The following is a 25,432-nucleotide window of genomic DNA, read 5'->3' on the forward strand; positions in this document are numbered from 1 at the left end:
AACAAGATAATGAGTTAGTGACTAGTGAGGCTTACTAAAAAACCAAACAAGCTTGATAGAGTTAGGGAAATTTTCACCTAGTAGCTTGGAGGTAGAGGTGACCAAAGGTCAGGTTGAGGGCCAAAAAATTAGCTCGTTTGGTCGGGTCGGAACATGTTTTGGGGCGAAAAATATTTGCACAAAACCCACAAAATTGGATCAGACCTTGCGGGCTTTTTCGGCCTAGGCCAGAAAAAATAACTAAAAAACTTTTAAATACATGTAATGGCCCACGAAAAAATAAACCAATTTCGGATCGAAAAATTTATGCCCAAAGGTCGTCCACAATCGGGTCGAGCCTAACATTATTGAAAGTCATAAGTTCGAGCCCCCCCCCCCCCCCAACTACATATGAATGGGAGTAGGGGTTGGAAGATTCTCTTACCTCCCCCTTCTAGTCTCAAGCGATGATCGATGGGTAACCTACGAAAAAGGTATTTGGTTAGACAGGGTTCCTTCTTCTGAACACAAATAAAAATAAAAAATAAAAAATCAAAATGGCCGTTTGGTAACCAGAATTTCATTTGAAATTCTGAATTTGGCCCAATTATGTTGTTTCGATGTGCTTAGAATTTGGTCCCCTCAAAAGAAAAAAAAAATGTGCTTAGAATTTGGGAATTGAAATTGGCCCAAATCCAAGATTATGAAGACAAGAGTATATTTTGATATATTCAAATTCTAATCTTAAACCTGTCATTTCAAATGCTAATATTCATTAAAAAAAAAAAAGCTTAACTCTCTCTCTCTCTCTCTCTCTCTCTCTCCCCCCTATGTCATACGTTTCATCCTCTTCCCCAATTTTTTCTCTCTCCTAGGGTTCTTCACCATTGAAGCGTACACAAGTTCTCTCGCCCCTCCTCCATTGAAGCGAGCTTTAAATTTCTTGTCCGACCATTAGTGTACTCTCATTATTCCTCTAGGTCAACCGTTGAAGTGTACGCTCATTCCACTTGTTCACCATTGAAGTGTAATCTCAATTCTCCATTGAAGCGATGAATTGGTGTAATATATGGTGTTGTTGGTGGGTGAAGCTGGCGCTATGGGGCTACGGTGTTATAAGGAAAGAATATTTGATAATATGAGATGAAAATTAATAATCTGGGATGAAATTTTGGGTTTAATTTTAGGGTTTATTGAAGAAAAAATTGCTAATTTTGGGATGAAAATTTGGTTTTAATTTTAAGGTTTATTGAAGAAAAAATTGATAATCTGAAATGAAAATTTGGGAATTTAAGAGGAGAGAAAGGAAATATGTGTTAGTTAAAAGTGTAATTTCATTTGCTTAATTCAAAATTTCACTCATCTCCAAACATAGATTATAATTTGGAATTTTGGATTTGAAATTCTGATTTTTCCCAAACACCTAATAATGAAATTGAATATCAAGATTTTAAATTGTGAAATTCAATTCCAACATTTATAATGTATATCATGTTTCCAAACACAACCTAAATTTAATTGAGATATTACATGTATTGCAAAATGTGAATTTGTAGGATTAAAGACTTTCCTAGCACTATGAGTGGGCTAATGTCCATTCACATTTTAGAGAATGAGTCACTTATTATAATGGGCTAACATTTATCCCAACACACTAGGTGGACTCTAACTTTAATCCCCTATACTTGATGGGCTAATGTTTTAACCCATCATTATGGGTGGATTCTAGATTTTTTTTTTTTTCCCCTTCACAATAATTCGGTTCGGTCAGGTCATTCCCTTTATACCATTTGCATTCTTGACATTTGGTCAAATGTAAAACTGTAAAACAAATAATTCTTCATTTTTCTCAACCCTCCACTTCTTCCACCTCATTTTTCACTTCGAGTATTATCTTTTCGAAAAAAATTGGTTAGATTAGGATAATATAAGCTCAAACAAATAAAGTTGTTTACATTATTTTCAAATAATTTCATATATATTTAATTAAGACAAAATAAATAAAAATAAAATAAAATAATTCATGTACATTGTTGAAGTTTTGCAAGTTAAAAAAGGGAAGGAAAGGTTAAATCATGTACAATAGCATCCTACCTACTAGGGTATTAAATTAAACATCACTAAGCTATTTCATTATTTTAATTGGCCCAAACTTGACATGGGATCACATATGTGACTCAAGTTAAATTTTATTAAAATAACAATAGAATCAAGCCACAACTAATCTTCTAAAACTCTATACAATAATGAGTGTTAGTAGTAATGTGAAACACAAGGAGTCAAGGAGTAAATAAAATGTACTCCTTTCTATCACTTTAGGGTTCGTTTGGCATTGCTGTGGTTTTCTGTTTTTTGGTTTTTTGTTATATGAAAGTATATGATATATGCCACATAATGAATCAAAAATTAAATAAACTTATTAAAATCATAATAATTTTAAAAACTGGCAACAAAAAAGTGGAAACACCTTTTTCTTGTTTCCTGTTTTTGGTTTTTAGTTTTGAAAAAAACAGAAAACTGAAAACAAAAAATGATGCCAAACAAGCCCTTAATTTTTACACTTTGACCATTTTTTTTTCTCACGAAAGAATACTAAATGTTAAAATTAAATAGTGATTGAGAGAGTAAAATACTCCATAATCCATACCACGGCCTATCAACTTGGAAAGCCGCGGTTGCGTGCGTGAGTGAAGAGGGTTACGCGCAGTGATATTGTATAATAATGTGAATAAGAACTAGTTGTAGCACACTAGTACACTATCTCAATTGGAATGAACAAAACCTCCCACATTTAAGCATGAGCCTTGGCTTAATAATTAATTGTATGGCAATTTGCCCTACATTACGGTGAATCATTGAAGTTCCAATAATAATAATAATTAATTAATTAATTAATTTGGTGGCCACCAATCTAAACAGTTAAAATGCCTCCACTATGGACTGTATCTATTTGTACGTCTCTTCGTATATAAAGTCAACTATGTGACCTCATTATATCCTACTTGTGCAATTGTTGCTTCTGTTTCTGTTTTAGTTGGTCAATGGCAGTTGGGATTCATCTTTGGCTTCTTCAGAATGCTACCAAGTATTATTACAATTTTTATTTTTTTTTTCTTTTTAATTTGGTTGGGAAGTTTATAAACTTAACTTTTACAATTTATATCATTGACTCATCATTGTCCGAAAAGGCTAGAGAATTCTCATCCTTAAGAGGAGTTTTTTTTTTTTTTTTTTTTTTTTTTTTTTTTTTTTTTTGAGGGAAATATTAAGAGGAGCTTGATTATATGTATACAAAGTATTTAAATTTTAAAAAGATACTGTAGTAGATATATTGCCTTACTTTTTTTTTTTTTTTTTTTTTTGACAAGGAGAAAAATGATCTTATTAATGAAATATAGTCAAACGACACTTACAAACAATTCCTAGGAAAATTAAAATTCCAACACAAGTACAAATCACCTTAGAACTAGATACATCGCAGATTCGATCAACGATCGCCTTAATAAAAAACTCCATTCGAAGCAATGATACAATCTATGAATTAGCGCTGATTCGGCTTGAGATCCTTTGATGAATAGTTGTTTGAGTGAAAATACTCATATGGTCTTCTAGATATTTCCAGAGATTATGAAACCCTAAATTTTCAATCTACGACAGACAAAGAAAAAAAAGAAATTAACCTTAATAGAATAACCACCATCTCAAAGATGGGATCCATATATTGAAAGCAATTTAAAAGTTTTTGGAGGCTTACCACCGGTAAAAACACCGATGGAAGCCCCTACAAAGATTAACAAAAGAGAGCAGAAGAAAAAGGATGAAAGAGAAAGAGAAAAAAGAAGAAGAGTGAAGGAAAACCTTAAAAAAAGCGGAAAAAAATCTAGAAATGGAGGCTAGAAAAATTCCTCCTAAGGAAAAAACCCTAGAGGTAATCAAAAAAACTCTCCCAAAAAAAAAAGGATGTTGGAGATTCAAAACACAACAATAGATTTTTGGTGCGAAATTTTCTATTGTCAATTCCATCAAATACATACCAAGTAATTTTTAACACTAAACCTACTTGATGCCTTGATGGGTATCTTAGGTTGAGTCAAGGTCGATATAGGTATGTAATTGTTTGATCGAGCTAATTAGAGCGGGTGTCCTTGTAACAAGCAGCAGGTGAATAATTGGTTGATAATGGACGAATCAATAAACCATCAATGAAAAAATATGAAGAATAAAGACAAAAATTTAACACATCTGATCATACACGTATACACGAAACGATAATTCTGAAGTATTTTTTTGTTGCGACAATTTTCTTAAACCATTAGATTGTCATTTTGACTCTATATATATAATCCTAACTTTTTAATCGTTGAATTATCCGGTTCAATTAATCATATTTAATTACTACTGAAATTACAACAAACAAACAAATCTAAAATAAGTTAAAATAATGAATTGAAATAGTGAATAACATAACCGGCACACTTTAAATGTATTTTTCTAGAAATATATGGAAATGTAAAGGTGTGGGACTATGAAGCATTTATTCTAGCATCTTCCAGATGTTAAACATAAGAGGATAGAATTGTATAGAAAACCTAAGTGGGTAAGATAGGAAAAAAAACTATAAAAGAAGATGAACCTAAACAAATATCATCATCATCATATTCATGTTCATTCATATTAAAGGGAAGTAGTGAAGTGGGGGGAGTGTATTTGTATTTGTGTGGCTTGCAAAATTAGTCTTACTTGTTCTACCTGCCTAATTATACACGCGTCCTTTTTTATTCATTTTTGTGGTGTCAATTTGTTTCTATTGCAAAGTGTTTAGTGTGTGAACTGTGAAGTGACCACTACTATACTAAAAGTTGCCAAAGTTGTTAACTACATTACTCTTGTTAGGATGTTTCTTTGTTTCCACCTTTTTGTTACACACTTTGTTAAGCTTTCTATATTTGTGGTCTAAACTCTAGTATTAACATGATATTGAACTGGTTATGTACTTATGTTCATTGTTCAATGTTTATGTTTAACTTTGTTTGATTAGTGGTAAAGATGTGAGTTGAATCTAACAGTGTTGTGACTAATTATGTGATGATTTGGCAAAGTCGCTTTCCTAAAAGAACTATTGCTCATAATTTGATACAATTAGAACGATGGCATTGATCCTTAGGATTAGCACTAGTCCATATATGTGTGCTTGTGTACTGTGTTGAACCATATCATCATATATATAGATTTTCTAAACGACACATACCTGAATGTTTCACATTTATAAAGGAAGAGAAAATTAAACCATGAATAAGGCTGAAGGAAGGAATATGCTCCTTCTTTTGTCATATAATATGATTGGGATGAAACCTCTATGAACTTGTAAATTGGATTTCCTCTCTTAGGGTCTGTTTTGCTCACCTTATTTTCAGGTATAATAGTTCAGTTAAGTTCAGACAGGTTTAATCAATTCTGATGAACGTTACCAAGTACAAATTACAACTAAAATAAGTTTTAATAAGTTCAGGTAAGTTCGGATAAGTTAAGATAAGTTCAGATAAGTGAAAATTAGGTGAATAGAACGCACCCTTAGTGATAGATACGGCCTAACCCTAGTCCCATATTCGACACTGATTGATGCATTATGTGCAACTGTAGGCGTTAGCTATAATTTAGCTTTCGATTTATCTTAGGTGAAGTGGTTACTCATCAAGTACTAGTACATATATATTTTCACTTTGAGCTTGGTAGTATCAACGATGTCGATCTGCTGCAATTTACAGACTATAAGGGTACCTTGTAAAAAAAAAAAGGATAATTCGTGAATAAAGTCCTCTAATAAGAAGACTAAAATAACACTTGAAAAGGTATGTAGACTATGGACCTTAGATTTGAGCGCCACTCAAGTCCAATGATGTTTATTTCTTCTTACCTTTTCAAACAAAAAAAAAAAAAAAAAAAAAAAAAAAAAAAAAAAAAAAGATCCAATAATATATTAAGCCAATTAGGTAATTAATAGCTTAATTGAGATTTAATTTCTTGATTAAGTATTTCCCTATGTATAAGATTAAGAAATGTCGGACTATTATAACACTAGTGATGGGAAAATTAGGAAGGGTCTCAAAGGGGTTGGGAGAGTTGAAATTTAAGATTAAAAAAAAAAAGTATAAATAAGAAACAAATTACATACAATGTGCTACATGACTTAAATGATGAATTTGATAATTTTGATTAATTGGTTTACATATGTAAGCAATCATTTTGCAAAGATACATTCAAATTATGAGATTAAACATGTACATGTTTTTGGAAAACCGACTCAAACCAAACTAAACTAAAACATGAACTTAGTACGCCAAAGTTGTTATGAACTCGTACATGATTTAGATTAATTTATACTCAAATAGAATAACTTATCATTAGAACATAACTCGATCTAGTTAAGACAACTCAAATCAACCTCGATACAAGTAAACAACTTGCCACCTCTAATTGCGGTTCACCACAAATTCCCTACATAACTAACAGTCCAACAATGAGGAAGTAACGTGAGAAATATATAATAAGGCAATGACGTAAGTTCTAATGACGTAAATACCAAATTAAGTCTTCTAAACTCTTTTAATTGGCTTCACAAATATATTAAGGTAGCAAACAAAAATCTTTTGCACCTTATTGTTATGGACACAATTGATTAGTAGAGACTAGAGTAATGCTAGGGCATGTGATTTTGTCATGGGAAATGAATTAGAAGTGGCATAATAATCTTTTTCAATCAAAATCCTCTTTAATTCCTCATAATTATGCCACTTATCGTCCTAATCCATGACATAAGCACATGCTTACTATTGTTATGTGGATGTTATTTTCTTTAGTTTTAGTTAGGCATAAGTTTATTCTCCTTTCATTCGATATACCGCCTTAATTGTAATTTAAAGTTGAAATAAATAAAATAATAAATAGTAATATTCGTGGAATTCTCTTCAAAAAAAAAAAAAATATTCGTGGAATATCTTTCATCTCAAAGGTTTATTTGCTATGTCCTTAATAGATTTTACAAAAAGTGCTTCGTTTGATTTAATTCATGCCTTTGAATTTCAATAACTTTACATGTGTGGTTGTGATGACTTTTGTGATTTATTAGTTACTCTTTACATATAGTATGTTAAATTATATTTTGCAGTCAATTTTATACAAACAAATTAAGGGGTCTGTTCTCATTGACTGAACTGAACTGAATTAAACTGAAATGAATATTTTATAAAAGAAGGAAATTTGGCGCTGAACTGAACTGACCTGACCTGAACTGAGCTGAACTGAACTGAACTGAACTAAGCTGAGCTGAACTGAGCTGAACTGAATTTCAACGTAAGAGAACAGATCCTAATTCGCTAATAGAGAGAATACCGTCTCAAATCTAATGTCATACTTCATCTACAAAGTACAATATGTATATTGAATTAGATCAAACTTCTATTTTAAAGTTATAGCAACGAACCCTCTCGTAAAAGGTTATATAATGAAAGGACGGTATAAAAGAGATCAGAGAGCATGATATGATGAATTTACGATCTTACATAGAAGAATTGATATCTGACTAGGAGATCGAGTATTAACCAACTTGATGTACACTTAAGATTTTGTTACACTTTGATTTCTATTAAAAATGACAAATGACTTTCGATAAGACAATAAAATTTAATTTAGGTTTTGAATACATAAAAAGAAAAAACTATAATTGATTTAGTTAGTTATATATAAAGGATAGAACTATAGAAGCCAATATGGATGTATTTAGACTCAAGGTCTACTACAATAATAATGTACATTTGCCTAACTTGGAGTATATTTTTTTGACATTTCCTTCAATTCGAGGAAGAAACTACACTATCAAAATAGTAAGAACAAATAAATCCTCATTGGAGATGTTGCATCATGCTTAATTGGACTAATGTGACCAAATTTAATAAATTTTTTGATGATTCCATTATCTAGTCTTTCCGATAGATGTGAGTTAAGTAGATAGTGTGAGATGAAAATATGTGATAAATATACCGTTTTTTGCAAATAAGTGCAAAATGAAGGCACTATTAGTTTTGAAGCTATTGTCAACCAAAAACATGAATTAGGTAGAGTTTTTTCTGGTTTTTAAAACCCAAATCAAACACACAAAACCAACAAAAAAAAAAAAAAAAGTGTTTATGTTTTTTTAGTGTTACTTTACTTAGTTATCAAGATTTAAACAAGTCTGACTAATTATTGATATACGACACATATACTATATCATAGGGCTTTCAAAACAAAACTAAATAAATAAATAAATAAAAACTACGTAGTATAATATTACGGACCATAAGTTATCTTGTTTTAGGTACTCGTATGACTTAAAAGTAGTTTGGATTAATTTGACCAGACATAGGTCAATCAAGTTAGACATAAATTTATTTATTTGGCATTCATCATTAGCATTGCATTCTTGTCTTAAAAAAACCCAAAGAGAACCTCATCTCTTCCTTATACTACCTATCTCAAATCCCAAAATCAATCAATACTATATACTAAAAGACACACCAGCGATGACACGTGTCATTTCCTGGTATGTCCTTAGTTTTTTTTTTTAAAAAAAAAAAAACTATTTTAACAAAGGAAACAAATCATTTACAAAAATCGTATTTTTTTTACATATTCTATATTGACACGTAATAATTATTATATTTAAAATAAAAGATTTATTCACAAATCTTACTTAAAAAAAAATTGGGCAATATATATCAAAAATCAATATTTTTAAATAATTAGTGACCTATTTTACAATAAAAAAAATATTGTTTAGATTTTTTTGCCTACTTTATTTTAGTTGTGTATTGGAAGGTACAATTAAAATTAAAAATATCAAATTAACATATCACATACTTTTATTATTTCTTGACTGATTTATGATTATAATATTTCTCAATCAATAATATATAACTATTATAGTTAAACATCACAAATCTACTCAATAATATATAGATCCAAATTTATGACCTAACTAAACATCTACCTCATATACAAAAATTAATGGTCACCAAGATCCCATCCCTAATCTTGATTATAACAATCAAAGGATTTGATTTTGTTAAACATAATTTCAATGACTATTAATAACATCAACAAATTAAATCTTGATTACTTAATTAGAAATTATAAGTAAGGATTTGGGTCGTATGTAAATCATGCTGTAATAATTTATTTTTAACAAAATTGATATAAGACATCACACAATAAATGGGACCACGAAAAAAAATAACACATTAATTGCGTCGCACATAGATACAAAGTATCGGACTATGTTTATCGTTTATCAAGCTAAATTCAACTTTTCACGTAATAAAAAAAATAAAAATGAAAAAGTAATTAAATAGTTAGGCAATAACTCGGTACTCTTAAAAATATGGCGTACTTGAGTGAAGTTGATACTAGGATCCAATTCAATATTTCCCAAGATTATCTTTACATACGTTACTTGGTCATGTATATGAATCTCTATTAAAGTATGTATTAAATTAATAATATTATTAATTAATTAAATAAAGATAAAGACGAACATGTTGATTAATGCCAAAATTTAATACTACTAAAACACGATCCAATTTCCCCGAAACTAAACTATAGAGAGAGTGGACTGTACTAGTAGTGGTATTATTTTATAAAGTAATTTTTATCCCTTTTGTTAATATAAACCGTATGATTTTATTTTCTTTAACATTTCTACATAAAACTAATAAAGTATGACTATAATATTTTGACTATTATATAATGAGGAAATTTGATTTTGTAATTTACTCAATATTGACTAGTCTCGCATATATGAATATCAACTTCAGTGATTAATGTTAATTGTTTTGATATTTAGGTATATCCGTATATGTGTGAGGTTGATCAATATCAAATTTTAATTATTGTTGACGTCCTCTACTTGGAGTTTCCATTGAACAATAAATTGGATATAAGAGTTATAAGCCAGATTAATTTTATAACTTAAGGGCCTTAAATTATAATATCAATCTTCATTTAATTTTGTCTTGTTGTCCATTGCAAGAACACAAATATGAGTATCAACAGTAACTATTCAACGCAAAGTACTCCATATATTTATTATTTGATTTTGTTGACTGATTGTAAGGTGCACATAATCTTTGAAACGACTCAAATGAGTAAGCTAGCTAGCTGCACATTTAGGAATTCAATTATAAACATGTACTGTGTATAACTATATTTTTACAGAAAATATGATAGTTTTTTCAGACCTAATGTGTACAATTATTACTCACTATTTACTATTCTTATTTCTCAATAAGATGCACAATTTTGACTAACGCATTTGCCAACTAATTACTATCATCGTTGATATTTTTTTATCGTACTTTATTATAATTTGTAAAAAAAAAATAAAAAAAAAAAACTAATTCTACGTACTTTTATAATGAAATTATCATTGAACCAACAACAATAATCAAAACACTAAAATTTATTTTTAAATATAATTCGTGGTAAGGAGTAAAAAATTAAAACGACACGTCCATTGAAATATTGCAGTTATACTGTACTAATTGTCTAATTGAGTAATTAGTAATTCGATATACCGATTGACTATACACCTCATTATGACAATATAAAGATACTTGAAAATTTAATGCAAATCGAAAAGATATACGCAAGGTATACATACATACGTAGGAAATCCGATGTAGTTGTATACAAAATAAAATCCAAAAGGATTGTACAGTATATTATGGAGTAGGAAAAAATAAAAGAAAACATAAAAATATGTAGTGTGTAAAAGTGGGTATTTGACCTGGAAAAAGTCCAAAATTTGCCTGATCTACTTAGCCACCACCTCTCTTTCCCCACTCCTCTACTACTCTCTCTTAGTTGACCGACTTCACTTCTCTTCTCCAACAACTCATTTCCTTTAATTTCCTTTCCCCCCTTTTCCCAAAATTACTATATATATATTCCCCTTCTCTCCCCTTTACTTCCCACCACAACATTATTTACCTACAATACAAATTCATTTCATTCTCTCACTCTTTCTCTTCACTCCCAACAAATTTATTTCAATCTCTCCTTCTCTATATGGCTCTTGAAGCGCTCAACTCGTCCAATCCACCGATGAAATCCGATGAGAATCTTATGATGACCAAGAAGAAGCGGTCTAAGCGGCCTCGCCTCGACTCCCCTCCTTCCGAAGAGGAGTACCTCGCTCTCTGCCTTGTCATGCTCGCTCGCGGCCCAACCTCCGAAGAAAAGTTCCAACAAGAACAACAACAACAACCTAGGGTGACGTACAAGTGTGGAGTATGTGACAAGGAGTTTCTTTCTTACCAAGCTTTAGGCGGTCATAAAGCGAGTCACCGTAAACCGGCTGTCGTAGACGGTTTAACTACCGCGATACCATCCACCGCAACCGCCACGTCATCTTCCTCCACCTCTACCGGTGGCGGAAAATCACACGTGTGCACGATTTGTAACAAGTCTTTTCCTAGTGGTCAAGCCTTAGGTGGTCATAAAAGGTGTCACTATGAAGGTGGGATTAGTACTAATAATAATAAAAGTGTTTCGGCTTCGGCCACCGCTACCGCAACCGCCACCGCCGCCGCGAACTCCACCGTGTCTGACGGCGCCGCCGCGACTTCCACCGTGACACATAGTCGTGTCGATTTCGATTTGAATTTACCGGCGTTTCCTGAAAATCATTTGACCGTTGACTTTGATGGTGTTATCAAACAAGCTTGCTTTGATCAAGAGGTTGAAAGCCCACATCCATCTAAGAAGCCTCTCCCTTTTAGTCTTCATTGATTAATTAATTTAATTAGTTCATCAAAAAAAATACTTTTTTTTTTTTTTGGGTATTTCTTGTAAATAATAGAGAGCTTGATTCTTGTCATTATGATTATAATTATTATTGTTGTTGTTGTTACAAAATTATTATTGGGTGAAATATTTATTAATAAATGATAGTATTAGAAATTACACATTCATTTGATTTTTTTATTTGATTTTATTACCATGTAATTAAGAAATTTTATGTTCATATACATAAAATATTGTTCATTATTGTTACAAATCAATAAAATCACACTAGTATTGCATATGTAAATTAAATTTAGGCATTGAGTGTCGTTTCAAACTTTCAGTGCTGTTTCAATACTTAAACCAGCTAAGATAGTTAGCAGGCAATCTTAATATGCATTTACGTATAATAGTTGATTAGTTGATTGTAGTCGGTATTAGAATAATTTAGGTTAATAATGGAGAATGGATGTATGTGGGCTGGAATAGAGTAACAGAAGGTAACCGCCTATGTTTCCTTAGTTGCCCATGTGATTTGATTACCTCTAATTTAGTGATGATGTGTTAATGTGTTAAGAGGCTCTTTTAACTTAACGTGCACATGTTTGGCATGGTTTAAGATAGATAACAACTTTAAACACTTAGCTAACCTTTACTTTCCTACTATATATTATCTTTTATTTAGTTTTTGTCAAATTTTATTTATTATAGTATTCATTCATTCAATCTGTATGTGTGGTCCAACATATTTTCCTTATTCCTTCCAATTTTCTCCATTTCTTAACCAACTATTGTTTGCCAATTATCAAGCGACACCTCACCCTTTTTGAAGCTACTTCTTATAATTTCTTTAAATTTGTTTTTTCGAAGGTGATAGAAAGTAATAGCATGCCACCTGGTGTTTTCAAAACACGGCTACAAGTTTTGTAGATACTTTTTCTTTTAATTACTCCTTATTAGTCGGTTTTTAATAGTCATACATATTAATTCAAATCTAACAAGATCGTATATGATTATATTTTTCTCTCTTTTACGTGACCATAAACTGCATCCTATTGTCCCCCTCATCAAAAAAAAAAAAAAAAAAAAAAGCCATTCTATTGTCAAATTAGAGTATATGTAACATAGAAGTCAACATGTTATAAGTATTAACATCGTAATGTATTACTTCTTTCGTTTCTTAATACATAAGTCGGCTCAAAAGGAGAGGTGCTCGAGTGGAGTACGTCAAAGGAAGGAAACAGTCCCTTAAGAGGAAAAACAGTGAGTGAGGTCATAGTTACATCCGTGTTAGCTAAGTTAGAATATCCAAAGAATAAGGTGTTGTTAATTTAATTATTAGTTAAGTAATGAATCTCTTCACCTTCAAAGTCCAGTCTGTATATGTGTGCTAAGTGTGAATGCAGTGTGAATGTGAATTGTGAATACTTGTATTTTTATAATTTGGGCAATATTAAGGTGGCCAATTGACATTAATTGGAAGCATCTTATTAGCTTATTGTTGATCAATCACCTAGTTGACTAACCAACAATTACCTACTATGAGAGATTACTATATTCGGAATATTTATAATTTTATAATATAATTTGCATATTGTCAGTTATAATTTTCCCTTGAATACTCTCTTGATTTATCATTAATACTTAATTAGTAACATTATACTTTGTATTTTTTTTCATTCCCATCATTTAGCTAGTGGCATACCAACAAAGTGTTTTATCGAATTCTTAAGATTTAGGGTTTGAATCTTGTCAAGTGATAGTGCTTGGTGGTAGGGTTTTCTTTATCCCCCGGTCTAATTTCAAATGTCTTACATGCAAATACTAGACTAAAAAACTACTCCGTATGAAGGTTGAGTACAGGTATACACAGATCAAATGAAATAGTGCATATAGCTCTAGCTATACTCGAAAACAAGATACGAAATATATAAAGCTTTTGCAACTATGTTACAGAGTATTTTCGAGCATTATTGTAGAAAAATGCAGAGACCGACTCCCAAATTTGGGTAGAATTTACTAAATTTAGATTATCAAAAAGTTACTTTTACCATTTTTAGGATCTAGATCATGATTTTTAATTGCATCTATGCAAATGATGTGATTGTGATACGTTAGTGTGTAACATTTTCTATATTTAATTTGCATTATTTTACTTTTCCTAAAAATAAGCGAGACAATATTAAATCTTGGTCATTAAAATAATTTATCTACGGAACCCAAAATATAACAAGTGTCAATCACCCATTGACTAATAAATTAAAAAATACAAAAATTCTAAAAACAAAAAATTACGCACAAAACATATTGTTGGTGAGTTGTGATTGAGTGTAGTGGAGAAGCAGGGTGAATAAACAGTACAGATAAGATTGACAAGGGTAACCAGCGAGTATTATGCTAAGGACAGGTGCCAAATCTTATTCGTATAAAAACTATATATTATAATCCTATAATAAAGTTTTTATTTATTATGTGGATAAATTTGTGACCTTATTTTATGGGGTTATGATGTGTAAGTATAGCAAAGCTTAAGGCTTTGAGTAAACGACACATGTGAAGAGTTTTTTTATAAAATTAAAATTAAGTGATGTGTTTTTATAATATGATTAGTGGAGGAGAAAATGCAAGAGTATACTCGTAGAATTAATTAATTAATTAATTAAGTAATAAGTGATTATCTTAAAAGTTTAGATTAAGGTTAAGGGTTTGCGTGTAGTTGATGATTTAAGAGGTGAGGGTTTGAGGAGAGTGTTGCTTCTAATGTTAGTTAGCTTAGAGAGTGGAGTTCTACGGTTACGCGTTAGAGTGAACACTTGTTGCAAGGTATAGAAATCAAACTTTTTGAGGTAATGAATTACGTAAAAGTTATGTTGGTAAGAACTTTAATTTGGTTTAAAAGGTTAAAAGTAAAAGTAATTCATTGTAGGGGATAAGAAGGCTTGTTCAAAAATTCGAAACATTGAAATTGAAAATTAAAAAAATTGATAAATTTGAACAGAAAATATAGGTAATAATTGAATAAAAATATTAGGTTTAGGATCGGATTTTTGAATTGGTAAATTGAAAATAAAAAATAATAAATTCGAACAGAAAGTATAGGTAATTGAATAAAATTATTAGGTTTAGGATCGGATTTTTGAATTGTATAAAAAATACGAAACGAATTTGTGAATGATCAAAGTAACCGAATATTACATGCACATAAGATATACGAAATATATATTGAATGTTTATTTTAATTGCAAATGGGGAAAAGGTAACTAGACGTTGCAACACAAACTCATAAAGGTAATTAGATGAGAAAATACTAGTAATAGACTTATAGTAGATGTGTTACATACTTACATGTGTATGTCCATAATTACAACATAGAATTTAACAAATAAGGGAAACAAGCTAAGTGTCAACATAGTTGCAAATTTAAAATAATCATTATGCAACAAAACAAATGCTCATTATTCGAATAGGCAAGTACCAAAAGTTTTGGATATACTTTCGTATATTGTTTAGAGTTTATAACAATGCGATTTGAAAGTAGAGGTTTTAAAAACTGACCTAACCAATTTGATTCGAAATTTATTTGAAAAATGTCAAATTGATTTTGACTTATATGCACACAAAATTTAATTTGACTCAAATTTAAAACGGACTCGACCTCACCGAAGCCGATCCAAACACCCAAATCAACATATCTACTCGAAAATAACAGTTACCCAAAATAACTTGCTAACAAGTAATCGAACTCGAACTTGTACACCCTTAGATAGGAGATCGAGGCCCATAAAGATAATAGGAAACAAATTGGGTTGAGGCTCTAAGGTATTATGTGATTCACGCACCCCTATGATAAATCATGGTGCCTAACTGCCTATACAAATCGAAATCTAAATCGGTTGGATTGGTTGTGCGGTTGAATATAATTCTGGCATATCGCTCTAAGAGTATCTAAGAATTAAATTAAGGAAGATTTAAGGAAATTCTCACTTTTTCTACCAGTAAAACACACGTGTTTCACTTTTACTACCGGGGAAAAAATTCAATTTAATTTTACTAGTATACAAAAACAAGGTTGTTAAAAATTGCTACCACTTAACACTTTTAGTTACTATTTCCGATAGTAAGATCTAATAACCCTCACTCCCACCCCTCCCTCCTCAGACACCCTCATTGCATCCCCGTCAACCACCTTCGACCCACCATAAAAAAAAAACAATAAAACACACAGCCACCATCACTGCCCAGCCACCATTACTCACCTTCAACCTCTCGCAACACCACCAAATGCGCTGCTACTGCTGCTGCTCCTCCCTCCGAACAATTCGCGCCACTCCCCAACACCAAAACCGGCACCTCTAACAACCCTGAACCACCAGCCCGAAACCACCCTAAACGGGTTTTAGGGTTTCGCTTATGGTGGTTTCGGTGTGGTGGTTTAGGGTTAGGAGTGGCCAAAAAGGGTAGGGGAAGGGGTTTTACAAGTTCGATTCCGGTTGTGGGAATGGGGAGGGGGCCGATTCTGGTGGGGCGAATGCGGAGGGAGGTGGTTTCAGGTTCAGGGTTGGGGTTGGGGCAGCAAGAAAGGGAAAAGGGAGGGGGTTGGGCTGCGTGCGTAGGTGAGGGAAAGGGAGTGGGTGGGTTCTCCAGCAACGGCCGAAGCTTTGGGCGCCGATTGCCAGCAGGAGGAGGGTGGCTGACGGGAGGAAGTTGGGCAGTTGAGGGTGGTGGCTGGGTTTTTCTTTTTAAAAAAAAAAAAATTAATCTTTTTAAATTTTTTTTTTGAATAACCTTAACAAAACCCTAACAGATTCCATTAAGTGGTAGCAATTTTTAACAAACTTGTTTTTGTATGGTAGTAAAATAAAATTAATATTTTCCCTGGAAGCTAAAGTGAAACACGTGTGTTTTACTGATAGCAAAAGTGAAAATTTTCCAATATTTTACTATAGATTTGCAACAAAATGTTTTCCATCAAAATAAACAAATTGAGCCCATATTTCGACCATTTTGCATAGTTGTTTTAAGTTACAGAGGTGGTATTCCATTTGTTTCTTTTGGTCGTCAAAACAAGAACAACAAAAAGAAAATAAGGGTGTGTTTGGTTGGATGTTTTCGAATGGTTAGAATGGGAGGTAGAATTCATTCCATCCTTTTAATTGTTTGGTTAAGCAATTTAATCAGGGTATCTCATGCCAAATGTCATTTAACTCTACCTAATTTTTATAAAATCCCATTACCACCTCATTCTCTAAGCGGTTGTTTGGTTCGTTAAAGTGGGATGGATTGGTGTGGGATCTCATACTAGGGTTGTATGTGTTTATACTAGTCTAAATTTGTTTGGCTTATTTTTTGAACGACTTTTACATTTCATTAAAGGAATGGATTGTGAAGGGTGAGGTGGGTATAAGATTTTTTAAGGAATGGGGTAGAGTTGTAATTTCGTTAGAGTCCAAGCATGATTCATTCCATAAAACACAAACTATTGGGTCAGTCAAGCCTGACCAAATAGTTTGTGCGGCGGAGAAGATGATGATAAAGACAAAGACAACGATGACGATGATCACAACAATGGTGGATCTCCTTCTCCCCGTGAAGGTGACGATGATGAAGACGACATCAATGACGAAGAAGAGAAGCGAGGTCATTCATGATGGAAGAGAGAGAAAGTTTAATGCTCGAATTTTTTGAAAAATGCCCAAAAAATTGAATTGGGGCTTTCTTATATGATGTATAATTGTTGAAATTGATTGTCCCATATGATTGTATGTTGAATTGAGAACATTTTGATAACATATGCATGTATTTTGGTTGATAAATGAGCAAGTTATGCTATATCCATGACCTTAGTACGAGATCTTCAATGGAGGTTCCACCATTGTTATACATATTATCAAATAAATTATACATATCCTTTATTGGATGGATGATATCCTCTATAGGCTTTATGATATCATGGTTAGATGAAATCCTCCATTTGTTATATGATATCATTTATGATTGTGTCTATGATATCCTTTATTGGCTGGATTATATCCTCTATTAGTTATATGAAAGGCTAGATGATATCTTCTATTGGCTATATGATATCATCCAGCCAATAGAGGATATCATCTAGCTACTAGATTTATCATTCAGCCAATATGAGATCATATAGTCAATAGAGGATATCATCCAACCAATTAAGGGTATCATCAGCTAATAAAGAATATTATATAGCCAATAAATGATATCATCTAGTTAGTAGAGGATATCATCCAACCAATAGAGGATATCATCTAGCTAGTAGAAATATCATCCAATCAATAAAGGATATCATACAACCAATAAAGAATATCATCCAGTTGATATAGGATATCATCTAGCCAATAGAGGTTATCATCCAACCAATAGAGGATATCATCCCGCTAATTAAGAATATAAAAAATCCGCATTTTGTAAGTTCGGACTGACGAAACATTTCGTCAGTCCGGACTGACATAAGACTAAACAACTTTGGATTAATACGTAATAAAAAAGAGATCCAGTGGTATGAGATTGCAATACTTCTTATATAAATAACCGTTTTTTTTTCCGAAGGAAGTTACCAAAAAAAAGAGTCCATTTCCCAAATTCAAAGAAAGTTGCATCCTAAAACCATATGACAATAGATGGAGTAACTTTTTTTTGCTGAACTTAAATTATTTGTAATATATTTCTTCTTTAAGTTTACTGATTTTTACTGAATTGAAATTATTTTTACTGAACTGAATTTATTTTTGCTGGACTTATTTTACTGAAATGAAATTAATTTTACCGAACATACTTAATATGATTTTTTTAAAGGTTAACTGAACAGAGCCTTAGGCCCTATTTAGTTCACCTTATGTTTGCTTATTTGAACTTATTTGATTTGGTCTGGTCTGATCCGATTGCCTGATTAGACCAAACTTTGACCTTAAGTGTACGATAATCTATAAAGAAAAAAATATATCAAGTGGGGGTGTTCTCAGATTCATAATAATATTTATATTATTAATATTATTATTATTATTATTATTATTATTATTATTATGTATTTTTCATTATAAAATTTAAGGTATTTAGCGATAAAAATCTATCTATAAAATGATGATATGATCTGAATTTTCTAATCTAAATTTATTTTTCCACAAATAAGTAAAAATAAGCCTTAATTTTATAATTTTATAAAGTACTACCTCGGTTACGTATTATTTGTAACGATTAAACATCTTTCCTTTCTATTTTATGTCAAATCGCTGCAAATAATACGTAATGGAGGTAGTAATTAATTCTTTATACTCCGGAGGTTGTTTAAGAAGTTTATACTTCAACATTAACCAATGCCACTACACCATCGAAAGATTCGAAACTGATCACAGTGATACCTCCTCATTTGCGACTTTGCCTACCCAAACCACGCCCAGAACCATCTAGAAGTATAACAACAACAATCCAGCTAAAACCATGGCCGCAACCTCAGCCATGGAAGGCGTTCAAGCGGCGGCGCTCCGTTCAGTCCTCCACCGTGTCGCCCAAGCCGCCGAGCGGTCTGGCCGCAGTCCCAACCACGTTAAAGTCGTCGCCGTCAGTAAAACTAAGCCCGTCTCTGTTCTCCGAGAGGTCTACGACGCCGGCCACCGTTGCTTCGGCGAGAATTACGTTCAGGAAATCATTGAAAAAGCTCCTCAGGTGAATCCTCTCTTTCTGGGTTATTGTTCATTACAATTAAGCTTGTTTTCAGCGTTTTCGTGTTATCCGCTGTTTGTATAGCGTTTTGTGTTTTGGGAATTTGATTTAGGGCTGAAATGTGATGTTTGAGGTTGTTTTTATTGGAGTTTTATTATTAATTTGAAATTGAGTTGAGGGAGTTTATTTGAATTGATGTTGATTTTTATGTGATGGACAATAATTGTGAGGATTGGATATGTGTATAGTAGTATAGACTGCAAATTAGGAGTTGATTTATTTGAACAATAGAAAAGTTTTTAATTTGAAGATAATTAAGGGATATCATTGACTTGTTTATATCTATCATGCCCTCATAACTTCGTAAGATGGATGGCGGTTGAGTAGGTCAAATTGAGGACATCAAGGTAAGAATACGAGTACGAAATGTGGGCTGGTGAATGCTTCTTCTAGTTGGTTGTTATTAGGGATTCGCGGGATACTTAATTTGTCACTACTTAGTACGTTTTCATGAGCAAAGTGGTAATCAAGGCAATGATGGCTCATTTTGGAATGGTATTTGGGTTAGGCTGCTGCATATGTTGTGTCCATATTATTACAAATTGATGGTAGTCAAGGTGATAATGGCTCATTTTAGTTGGTCATTATAAGGAATATGTGGGATCCTTAACTTGTCACTTTGTATGTGTTTACGAGCAAAGTGTTGGCTAAGGGGTAGGTTGCTCATTTTCGGATTGGCTGCTACATGTGTTGTGTCCATATTATCACTGTAGATGGTAGTTGTGGACTTGTGGTCGAGTTATGTAGCTAATACAGAAGAATTATAACCCATGATACTTAAGTTCTAGCTGTGGTGGGTCATTATGAGCTTCAGTTGAGGAATGAGCTAGGGTCTGTTGCTTTTTGGAGATTCACAGCACTGGTTTACGGCCTAATTAAACAGGATAGCCTGTTGTTGAGACATATTTGCCCTTATTGCCAGACCTGTCTGCAATAATGTAGCCAAACAATTATTAGAACAAAGGTGAGTGGTGACTGGCAATACAGCATATTATCATGTTATGTAGTGACAGCTAGTTGTAGAGACTATAGACGGAGATACGGAGATGTTTGAGGGAGTCCAGTATGCATCACAACCAACATCAAGCTAAATTGCCAAGTGAGCAATATGCATTGGAGACTGCCAACAAGAGCACAGTAGAATATGGGGTTTGGGAGGGGGGTTCCTGTTGCGTATATAATGGTGGATTGATAGCGATGGGAGTGGAAACTGGTTTGACGTTGGTCATTGGAGCTTTGCGAAGAACATCATAAATGCATATATTTTGGTTTAGGAAAATCCCATGGTTGCTAGTAGCGACTTCGAATCCAAAGGAATTTTATAAGCGTACATGCTATGTTTGGGACCCTGACTATAGACTTTGGACCATTCAAACACAGCTGCTGATAATTGTCCAAGAACTTTGACTGGGAAGCAAATTGATCACATGGAGATGAAGAAAATGGTATAATGATAAGTGAAAATGATATCATCAACTAGATCTGCCTCGGTTTGATAGGCAGTCATTAAGAATTTCATTAGCTTTGTTAATAGCATCTTCTTAGTCTAAGGGCTTGCCAGGAGATGAAAGTTGGTCTCATATATTTCTCTTGCATCTAGCCGTGAAGCATTTCCATGCCTCATGTAGTATTATATTGTGTGATGAACAGCATAAAGTAGGGAGAGAAGGTTCCAACAGAAGCTCCAAAATTGAGTTTGTCTTAGCAGAGCCAAGTATGATAGGTTGGGTTTGGATACAATGTTGTTTTCTTAAGTACTGACCATTTGAGATTGGGAGGTCTAGGGTGCAAACCATCAATAGATATTTGGATTTGGAGGCATTGGAGCTCATCCCTGATTAAAGCTTACCTATTGAGTTTTCTATGAAATGTTGTTTGTGGATGTAATTCTAATTGGCTTATTGAGAATGATGAGGATGAATATTTTAGAAGGCTCTTCTTAGTTAAAAAAAAAATATGTTTAGTGTATTTTGCAGCTATGAAACGAGTAATTGGTTTGAGCAAGGAAAACAAATGCAGGATAGATTTTTTCTTTTAATCAAATTTTATTAAGTGCTCTCGCTTCTTGAGATTACGTATATTTTTAGTATGAGTTCACAAACTACTTAAAAGATAAACATATACTATGCAGCAAACTAGAATGGTATCATGTGAATAATAGCAAAAAGTTAATCAGGTAATAATTAAGAGATACCTTTAAGATGTTTGTTCTTTATCACAAGGTAGTGAAATCTTACATTGGATGCATTTTTTAGCAAATAGTTCATTTTCCTTATTAATTTGCCAATGCTGTTATATTTTTATTTCAATTCTAATTATTTGTGTAATTTGAGATAAAATTAAGCTATTACCAATGAATTAAGTATCTATCGGTACTCATTGGGTGATGAAGAAATGATAAATCTTCTACCATGGATATAGCATATCAGTATAACTTTGCTTGCAAAAATTATACTTAGCTTAATTTAGCATAGTGGCCTGTCTGGAAGGCAGTCAGTTTATAAGAAATTTTGTTTGGAAATTCCTATTTTAAAGTCCTGGATAAATGTTGTACTCTGTAAAATTTATTACAACACATTAGTACATTACCAAAAAAAAGTAGTGGTTATATTGGGATGTCGGTAATAGTGAATAGATGAATGAAAACCCACAAGTAAAGGTGGAGAATTGTTACTGTGGACATTACCAATACTTTTAATGTAAAATTACATATAACACATCTATTAGAGTCATTTATTGCTACCTGCCAAATGAGCCAGAGGAGTTGGGCTTAATGACTGAATAAGCGGTAGGAGTGTAAGAAAATGGAAAGCTGAATAAAGATGAATTTAGGGGTGTCCATTCGGTTTTCGGTTTGGATTTAGGCCAAATCCAATCCGATCCGAAATAAAATTTGATTTTCAATTTCCAAATCCAATCCGACCCGAATTATTCACAAAATCCAATCCGAATTAGAATTCGGTTATTTGGCACCGATCCGAAAATCCGAATTACAATACATTGCAAATTTGTTAGACTTGGTGCATTTATAAAAATAAAATTACAATCATAAAAGTTCAATTTTTTAAAGCATAGTTGTACATGGTTAATACAAGCATTGAAAACACAGTTTTACATGATTAATATGTAATTCTAAACATAGTTTAACATGATTAATGCTAACATTTCTTGTTTGTAAAAGCAGGGTTTTATATTTCGGTTATTTCGGTTTTTTTAGATCCAAACAAGGTCAATCCGATCCGAAAATCTGAATTATAAAAAAAATTAAATCCGTTCCAATCCGATTTAAAGTTTGAATCCGATCCGAATCGATAATTCGGTTTGGATTGAATTGGATTTCGATTTTAATCCGAATAGTGGACACCTCTAAAGATTATATGATTTATGGAATTAAGACCTTTAATGTGTTGAAATAAAAAGTGGTTAGCCAGAATGAGCGTTATATCTTCTGATTTGAAGATTACTCATGCTGGTATTTTTATGTATTGTGTAGCTTCCTGAAGATATTGAATGGCATTTCATTGGGAACTTGCAGAGCAACAAAGTTAAAGTTCTTCTAAGTAAGCCACTCTTATCTCCCTGAGTTCTGTTCACTCTCATGCAAACGCAAACCATTGAGGAGTGCTTTGGAGGGGGGGAGGGAGTGAAGGGAGGACAAGAGTGGGGGAATGTGAGGGAGATGATAGGAACTGTGCTGGGAATTGATTTAAGTTTATTTCTTATACATGTATTGATTTGGTTCATGCATATCTGTTTATTAGAACCTCAATTTTTAATTATTCTGCCTCATCTCTTTCCCCATTTTGCAGCTGATGTATAAATATTTTTTCATTTTGCAGACGGTGTCCCAAATCTTTACATGGTGGAAAGTGTGGATGATCAGAAGGTACATGTAATTGGCTGGTTAAGGTTTTTTGATGAATCAAGCTAAAAACCTACAGAAATAAATACTAAGTTTTGTTGTGGGTTTCTTATTCTCAGTCTTATATTATGATTCTTATTGTCATAATATGTAAATAAAAAAATTTTGACTGCACAGTGCCTTTAAGCTGTAGTTTTGTTTCATGCATTTGTGAATTTAGTTGGTAGCAATCTATTCTATATCATTACAGGAGTAGTCTCTAATTTTGGCAATTTTACATTTTTATAATTGATATTTTTCTATTAATGAAGCATCATCCGTCTAGATGATTGATGGTAATTGTACGAGATAGCTGTTCAGTGTTGGTAAATTGGTAAATGTAATTTGTTATGATATCCAACTCTTCATTGGTTTTTTCTTTTTTAGCTTACAAGTCTTGTATTTAAATGCAGATAGCCAATCATCTTGATCGTGCTGTGGGTAATCTGGGGAGAAAACCATTAAAAGTTTTGGTCCAAGTGAATACCAGTGGAGAAACATGTAAGTACCACTTGCTATATGTGATAAATGATGGTTTTACCTTACTTTCAAGATATTAAAGTAACTTGTTTTCAATCAACTCTTTCGAAGTAGGCTAGTAGTCCATACTGAAATTAGAGTAAAGGCCAATGCTTGTACTGTATGGCACCTCACAGTTGTATAGAAATACCAAGTCCATGGTTTTGGCTGTACTATGCTTTGACTGAAACATTTCCCCTTTGCCTGGCATTAGATATTGACTAACACTCTTTATAATTTGCCTGAAAATTGCTAAAGATTGCTCAAGATTTTAGTGCTTTGTAGCTTTTAATCAAACTTGCTTTTCATGAAATTTAGAAAGTTGCTTCCCAACTACGAGTATGTAAACTGAGTTTCTTCCATGATCTAGAACATTTATGTATCAGTATGAAGAATGGTTTGGGGCACTTTTCTATTAGTCTTTTGGTCATGGTCTGCTCTTTTCTTTCCAAATTGGTTAGCTATTCTCATGCTAGAACTCGTTTGGATCCCCTTTTCCAATGTACTTGCAGCAAAGTTTGGTGTTGAACCCTCACAATGTGTAGATCTTGCAAAACACGTTTGCCAAAATTGTCCCAACCTTGAGTTCTGTGGCTTAATGACAATTGGGATGTTGGATTACACATCAACTCCTGAGAACTTCAAGGTATTCTTGTGATTAGCTCGGCACAAAAATTGCCTTACTGCTCAAGACCTTATGTATGTGGTTTAAATTCAATCCTTTGTCTTGTAGACATTAGCGAACTGTAGAAGTGAAGTTTGCAGTACTCTTGGGATAAAAGAAGAGCAATGCGAGTTGTCTATGGGCATGTCTTCTGACTTTGAGCTAGCGGTAAGAAAATTGTGACCTAATTGAACGATTTCACTTTGTGATATCGTGCTAGTATTACATTTACTTATATTAGCATATTTATTCTAAATGATGTCATGTCTCGTTGCTGAGATGTGAAAGAATAAGCAATATTATATACTGGGTGTTAAGATTTACTTGGCAAGTTTGCTTGTTGCAGATTGAGATGGGCAGCTCAATTGTGAGAATAGGATCCACCATATTTGGGGCAAGAGAATATCCAAAGAAACCATCAAACTAGTATGCTCTCCTCAAGTGAACAGTGAAAATTTTCAGTGTCAAGGGTTTTGTGGGATCAAATGTTCCCAAACGGCCTTGCTGCTATGTTCAAGGTTCATTAGATTATATGCTGTATACGGATATGAAATCATAGCCAGTGCACATGTTATTATACTTGCACCTATGATTGAACCTAGGCATTGGATTGTTGTTACATAACAATGAATCAAACAATTGTGTTTTGTACTTTGAGTGTTTGCTGACTTTGCTCATTCAGTTGGCAGTATCAAATCAATAAGCTAAAAAGTATCTCCATTTGCATTATGACTACAATACTTTCCCCCTGCTTTATATTGTATTTAAGATGCAAGAGGGCAGCTTGGTATACATTTATAGGGTTGAAT

The 25,432-nt window shown here is 32.6% G+C and overlaps 2 protein-coding genes across 2 annotated transcripts; both read left to right on the forward strand.

Annotated features, from left to right (window-relative positions):
- Window positions 1-11,000: 11,000 nt before the first annotated feature.
- On the forward strand, window positions 11,001-11,984 carry LOC145612202 (zinc finger protein ZAT10-like). Its single transcript, XM_081667582.1, has one exon. It carries the CDS (start codon window positions 11,080-11,082, stop codon window positions 11,800-11,802), a length of 723 nt encoding a protein of 240 aa, XP_081523708.1. The 5' UTR covers window positions 11,001-11,079; the 3' UTR covers window positions 11,803-11,984.
- Window positions 11,985-19,117: 7,133 nt separating this feature from the next.
- Window positions 19,118-25,270, forward strand: LOC145611980 (uncharacterized). The gene is made up of 7 exons (XM_081667361.1): window positions 19,118-19,482; window positions 23,033-23,099; window positions 23,379-23,425; window positions 23,854-23,941; window positions 24,472-24,605; window positions 24,693-24,791; window positions 24,970-25,270. The coding sequence occupies exons 1-7, from the start codon at window positions 19,258-19,260 to the stop codon at window positions 25,048-25,050; spliced, it is 741 nt and encodes a 246-aa protein (XP_081523487.1). The 5' UTR covers window positions 19,118-19,257; the 3' UTR covers window positions 25,051-25,270.
- Window positions 25,271-25,432: the final 162 nt, after the last annotated feature.

The sequence above is a fragment of the Chenopodium album genome, chromosome 24 (genome assembly GCF_948465745.1).
Source record: "Chenopodium album chromosome 24, dcCheAlbu1.1, whole genome shotgun sequence".
Lineage (NCBI taxonomy): Eukaryota > Viridiplantae > Streptophyta > Magnoliopsida > Caryophyllales > Amaranthaceae > Chenopodium > Chenopodium album.